The sequence below is a fragment of the Chenopodium quinoa genome, unplaced genomic scaffold, assembly GCF_001683475.1.
Source record: "Chenopodium quinoa cultivar QQ74 unplaced genomic scaffold, ASM168347v1, whole genome shotgun sequence".
NCBI lineage: Eukaryota > Viridiplantae > Streptophyta > Magnoliopsida > Caryophyllales > Amaranthaceae > Chenopodium > Chenopodium quinoa.
This window is the reverse complement of record NW_018742980.1, coordinates 2,711,406-2,718,356: the sequence shown is the minus strand read 5'-3', so window position 1 is coordinate 2,718,356 and position 6,951 is coordinate 2,711,406. Positions and strand designations below refer to the sequence as shown.

The window sequence follows — 6,951 nt, the reverse complement described above, 5'->3', positions numbered from 1 at the left end:
CTAAAATTTATAATTTGATCTAAATTTCCGGTGATTTTGTATCGAAAACCCACTGATCTGATTTGAATATTTTGTATCAATTAAGGATTGCATTTTTACCGATCCAAAATTTTTGATCGGATTGGATCCGATATTTGAAATTGCAAACCCCCTAAGTCTTATGGTGAAGGCCTTGTTTGGGAATTGGCAGTTGGTTGCCAGTTGGCTACCGATTGTTTAACTTAATTGGCTTGTTTGACTAGCTGTTAGCATGGGTTATTTGCACCAGTTGTTTGACCATTGATTGTATATAAATGTGTTTGGTAAAATTATTATGTGTATTTATTCAACTATGCAAAACGACGTTAAAGAACATCATTATGTGTACTTATTCATTTATGAGGAGTATTAGTACTCAATATGAAATACTAGTTGAAAAGGCATACTTATTAATTACTTATCTATTAGGTTATAACGAATAAAAATTATAAATAAGTATTCATAAACAATTTATTGTTGTAAATTTATTATTATATAACGAGTAATATTAATAAATAATTAACATTTATTGAGGAATATTAATTATTTATTAAATTAGCAATTATTTAATTTATTCTAGCTAATTTTTTAATTAATTAGTAATAAATTCTTATTACCAATTGATAACTACTTATTTTTAATATTTTTTTTCTTAAAAAACGTTAGCCGTGCAATTTTATTAAATCAAATCAATCTCCGCCAAAGTGATAAAGCTATGAGGGAAATTGTCAAGCCATACATACGTTGTATCACTAACATTATATTTAGCAACAAAGTGCGCAAGAGTATTACCCGACCTCCGAACATGACAACAATTAAAAGACATAAAATCAGATTTCATTCTCTTAACATCCTCATAGAGCAACATCAAAAGAGAGTATCCCAAAGGCTCGTTGTTGATCGTCTGCACGACTACACCACTGTTAGCACATCACATTCTAGAACAATGCTCATATATCCCAACTGACGTGCAACCTGAACTCCAAGTCTCGCAGCAGCAATTTCAGCTTGCTCTACCACCCATCTTGCACTCACGACATACTTCGCACCAGCCACCAGACCACCATTCTCATCTCGCAGAGATACGCCCAGGCCTATTCCTAGCAGCCATGTGAGCATATGTGTTCACCTTAATGGTGCCTGCATCAGGGGGGATCCAGTAAATTGAAGTATTAGTACAACAATTATGCATTAAAATTCGTGTTTTTGGGATTAATTTTCGCATGTTTGGGGTTAATTTTCGGTTTTGTGGGATTGATTTTCCATTTTTTTTGGGTTTTTTGGGTTAATTCGTGTTTTTGTTAGCGTTTTTTGTGTGGGTGGTGGACTGTGGTGGTGTCGGTGGTGGTGGGGTGGAGGCTGGTGTGGTGTGGTGGCTTCGGTTTGGTGTGGGAGGGATTGTGGTGGTGTCGGTGGTGTTGGGTGGGCTGCTGTTGGGGTGGTTTCGGTGGGGTTTGGTGTGGGTCGTGGTGTGGTGGTGTCGTTGGTGGGTTAAGGGATGGCGGTGAGGTGGGTTGGGGTGGTGAGCAGGGGAGTGGGCAGTGGTGGATCTGGGTGGATGGGGCTGTTTTTTTTTTTCCGTCAGAAGCATAGCAGTTTCCGACGGAAAATTTTGTCGGAATGTTACGTATAACGACGGAAATCTTTCCGTAAGAACTGATAGAACAATGTATACTACAAGAGGAGGGGTGAATTGTAGAGTAGGTAGACTATGATAAATTTTGCGGAATTAAATCTACTACTAAGAGAAAAGACATAGGAGATAGGCAATGAATACTTTCACTATGTAAAAATAATTACACGCACTAAGATTCTGCCTAGACTTAAGTTCCGTGAGGAACTCAAGTTACCCAAACTACGATCCCTCAATCGTAGCTTCTCTCTTTGTGATTCGACTCTGAATCACTTGTATAGTATGAGGTACTCTCTCAGGACTCACACTTTACAATTCTCACAACCCCAATCCCAATTACACATTAATTACAAGGATTTCCTAAATAACTTAAGAGACTTAAGGATGGAAGGAACTCGGGTTTCAAAACACTTAGAAACTTTTACGCTCAGAAAACTGAAGTTGTTTTTCCACACTTTCAAAACTTCAACATTGATCTATTTTTATAGGGAGTTAAACCAAGCTTCCATCAAGTTCCCACTTCCCCCTCAATCCCACGTTCACCTTGACTGGGAAGTTGGGATGTAAGTGGAGGAAGTTGAGGAACATGATTTCCTTAGCTTGACTCCCAAGTTCAACGTGATCCTTAATATTTACCAAGTCAAAAAATCAGTTATTCAAAAAGATAATTATTAATAATTAAAAAAGATGATTATTTATTTATTAATTAAAAGATAAATAATTAATTAATTTAAAAAGATATTTTTAAATTAATGAATTATTTAGATTTTATTTATTTATAAAATAAATCTTTTTCAAAATTGATTTTATCACTTCCTTAAATTAAGGGTTTTGAAAACCGTTTTAAAACTTTCGTTTAAAACTTTCTGAGTCAATCGTCAGGTTCCTTCAGGAACTTCAGGTTCCTTCAGGAACTTCGAGTTTCTTCTTAATTCCTTCCAACACTTTTGTTTCTTAAGTTCATACACTAGTAACTAAGTATATAGAGTTGTGAGGACATCTTGAAAGCTTGCATTCATCATCAAGTCTTCCAAACTCTGTTGTTCCTACTCCGGAACATATATTCGTATACCTGAATCTTTCTATTCAACCAAGACTTATAAACATCATTAGTCAGAGTTTGTTTTATGTAAGTCAATCATCAAAATATTAAGGTGGTCAATTCAACAAGAACCTTGCGACAGATTTTCCATTTAAGTCAATTCTGACTCCGACAATCATCATTCTGTCGGAAATTTCGTCGGAACTGACTGTTCCGACAGAAATTCCGTCAGAATACAACGATATTCCTACAAAATGTTATATGACGGTATGAACGGCCAGTTTCGACGGAATTTCGGGTTATTCTGAGGGAATTTTTCTGTCGTAGAACGGCCGTTTTCTAGTAGTGATGAACACAGTGGGGCTCAAAAGGTTGAGTTTGAAAAATTCCCTATAAAGCCTCATAGACCTTTTTTTATTATTATTTTTATAAATCAATCTAAGTGTCACTAATCTTGACATTGGTACAACTAGGTATAAAATTAAAGTTATATTTATTTTTGAGTTAGTATTATGAAAATATTTTTTTATAAAATTCAATACAATAACTCTTCATAAAATTTAATAACAACTAATCGTGCATTGTACGGGACTTAAACTAGTCATAAGTCTATTTCTCAAAAAAAAACAAAAAACCACAAGAATTAAAGAGGATGAAAATAGTTGAGAAATATTACATGGGAAAGATGAAAAATAGAGAATATTTTATAGGAAAGATAAAAAGTAAGTAATGATATTTTCGGTGTATGTATTTTTTGTATGGCAAAAAATACTTCATCCGTTCTTTTTTACTTGACCCGCTTTGACTTTTACACTATTCAACACCCCTCCTTTGACCATCTTTTGTAAATAATATGTAAGGAAAAACATATTCGTGTGAGACCTTGTTAAATCTGTCTCATAAGTACTATCATAATATATAACTTTTATAATTTTAACTTATGGAGAATTAAAGTTATTGATCGTTAAATTTCTACATTGACAAGCGTGATAAAAGAAATAGGTCAAGTAAAAAAGAACAGAGCAAGTAAAAAGTAAGTAATGATTATGTAATATTTTATAAATAGGCACAACATTTTGGGACACTATAAAAGGAATACAGACTTGTAATTAAATGATGGAGAGAATATTTATTATTAACAATTAATCATTAGCTATTAACTACTAATTACTCATTGTTAATTACTAAATACTAATAATGAAAATTAAGGTCATTAAAGAAATATTAAAGAACAAAAGCCAAAAGCCAATTAGAAAAAACTAGTCTTACTAGCTTTTGGCAGAAAAACTGGCTTTTTAGCCAAAGAAAAGACTAATTACCAAATATATAAAATGTCTGTTTGACCAAACGAAAAAACTAAAAGTCGAAAGCCATTGTTAAAGCCGTCAATCAAACAAGCAAAAAAGTCAGTCAAAATAACCACTTCGCACTAACTTTTTTTGTTTTTGCTAAAGATTAATTCACCCAAAAACCAATAGATTTGACAAAAGAAAAATAAAGCAATTGTAGTTGGTGGGGCTCAAACTCGTGACCTCAAGGTCACAAAGCGAATTCCCCACCAACTTCACTAAGCTTGCTTGGTTGCTATACATTAGCACATGGTTAGATTTGAGTGAGACCTTAATTAAATACGATTATAACCATAGCCTAAAGCCCAAATTTTTTTTAGCCCAATTTTTTCGGCCCATTATTAAGTGATCCACTTATGATCTAACTTGAATTGATCCAACCAGCTTAATAACCATGCCAATCTGTGACCACTTCAATTTGTTTGCTTGTAAATTATTCCACAAATTGAAGGATTATACCCTACTGTATTTTACATCACAAAACAACACATGTAATTTTAGCACAATACCATAATTTAAGTTGATAGTAATAGCCATCAATGTTACTCGATCACAACGTGCAATTTTGTAGCATAGATTCACAAAACACAGCAGAATTTTCAACAATTACATTCACCAAATTTATCCTAAAAGCTTTTTTTGACTGATATATTTCGCCTTGACATCAAATTTAACCTGTTACACCCCTGCATGATGTAGAACATTGGAATAGTAGTTCCAATCAGGATGTTGTGGTCCTATAGCAGGCTGTCCGAAACGATACGCTTTGACATATGATGGAACATCCTCAGCATGTGCTAAGCCTTCTAAATAAGAACTGAATTCCCTCTTCGGATCTTGTTAACAACGGAAACAAATCAATTAATTAAACTCATAAATCATCCAAAATCTTTGTATTTGGTAAACCTGATTTAGTTTCTTACCTAGAAAATCATCAGTCAAATCTCCTGCATCATACTTCCCGGGATATATGCCAGTGTTTGGCTGCAAGGATAAGACTTTCGCCTTCATTCTAACTTGATCATAAGATTAATTTATCGAATTTACTGCTAGTTAAAAAAGACATGAATTAACTTAATACCGGATTCAGAAGGCCTTTGTAAGGCTCATCATCTATCAGCAAAGTGTTTGATTCAGAAAACAGAAGCCCTGCTTTGAGAGGAGCCGAGGTCTGCCAAAGTTTCTTGAGTTCTTTGAAAAAAAGAGGCTTATATTTCTTCTCCATTGACTTGAACCCGGAGTCAGTACAACTACGTTGATCCTGCAGTATCCCATATTTCAGGAATAATAGAATTCAAGCCAATCATATAAACAACTAAAATTGTTCTAATATGATGCCCCATAGCAATCATATTGGGGGTTAAAATTGCTTTAAGGACAGTGTAAACACGTCCCTAATTCTTCATCCCCATAATTATTTTCTAACGAAAACATCGTGATTCTCTTTAGTAACCTGATGGTCTAGTTATTCTTCGACAGTAGGTAGATGTAATAGACAGTTAAACAAAAGACATACGAGGATAGAAATAATCACAAGACGTACTAACCCAAATAAACAAGAAGCTGCTCCTCATAAATCCCTTGAAAGCACAATCAAAGATACCATCAACGTTACCCCTACATATTTGATCACCATATATATGTTACATTCTTTATCTCTCTACCAATATTATGGATTGACAAAAACTTATGTTTATTTTTAGGCATGACAAAAACATACTCTTTAGCAGAAGACCATATTCCTACTTCAAATCTCTCAAGGCAGAATTTCATAAACTCTTCAAGAAAAGGCCTCCTATAAACTGCACAAAAAAAAAGATACAACAAAATATTCATAACATTCTAAAAGACGAGTCACTTTTTTTAAAAAACTATGTTACAAGAATAAGTTTAGGTGATTGAATAAAACACACCTAAGCGTTGCCTATAAACCCCATCAGGTTGTCGGTTTTGAGGGATTTCAGACTTATTACCGCGGTGAGCACGATGTATGAGCAAGCCATTCAAATCAAGAACAAGCATCTTCTTTTGAACACCAAGATTTCCAAGCTTTTTCATTGCAACTAACCCAAATTGGTTTTCTTCCTTTGCATCATCAATAACAACGTCGTTGCTTTTAGCTTCCACGTCTAATGATAAACAAATAATGCCATCCATAATAATCGATAAAATTCTAAGAATATTATGAAGTTGAAAGGTTTATATAGTGGTGTTCAAACTGTTCATAAGGCTTATATCTTGGATAATATATAAGCGTCAATTCTACTCTTCCTAGCTAGGTAGACGAAAGGTTTTTTTTTTTAAGATAAGATAAGCCGTTTAACCGTTTGATTATCCAGTGTTACAACTAATTTATTTCATGTATACTTAACTATTGCAATAAATATATATCTAAAAAATTAAATAAAATTATTGCTAGTATAACAGCATCTAGGGAAGTGTCGAAATTATAGTACGCATGCACGCCGACGCCTTGTGTCCTATGATGATTCTTGGACCGTTAATGTTAAGCTTTTAGGAATTAAATCTAAACTTTTATTTATTTATTTATTTATTTTATTTATTTAAAAGCGTTCCTAAAACAAAATATGTGTCACGTGTCACCCTTTCAAGCTCTATAAACATGTCAAGTCATCAATATATGCCACGTGTCACTTCTTTAAGCACTATAAACATGTCTTGTCACCTCCACAACATGAATTAGACTAACAAATGTTACGATACAAATCTTACCACCTTAGCTATTTATTTATTTTTTTGTGAATTTAACCAACTAAATTATAGTTAACTTAGATAAGATGATTAATTTTTAATTGTATAATTTGTTACATATCATAAGATAATTTAACAATTTTAATTTGAAAGTTTGAAAAATTGTATAGTTTTTCTTGATATAAATTAGAATTTTT

The 6,951-nt window shown here is 33.2% G+C and overlaps 1 protein-coding gene across 1 annotated transcript; it reads right to left on the bottom strand.

Annotated features, from left to right (window-relative positions):
- Positions 1-4,534: 4,534 nt before the first annotated feature.
- On the bottom strand, positions 4,535-6,363 carry LOC110729316. The gene is made up of 6 exons (XM_021909045.1): positions 5,956-6,363; positions 5,763-5,844; positions 5,590-5,659; positions 5,124-5,303; positions 4,966-5,026; positions 4,535-4,878 (listed from the first exon to the last, which is right to left on the bottom strand). The coding sequence occupies exons 1-6, from the start codon at positions 6,197-6,199 to the stop codon at positions 4,721-4,723; spliced, it is 795 nt and encodes a 264-aa protein (XP_021764737.1). The 5' UTR covers positions 6,200-6,363; the 3' UTR covers positions 4,535-4,720.
- Positions 6,364-6,951: the final 588 nt, after the last annotated feature.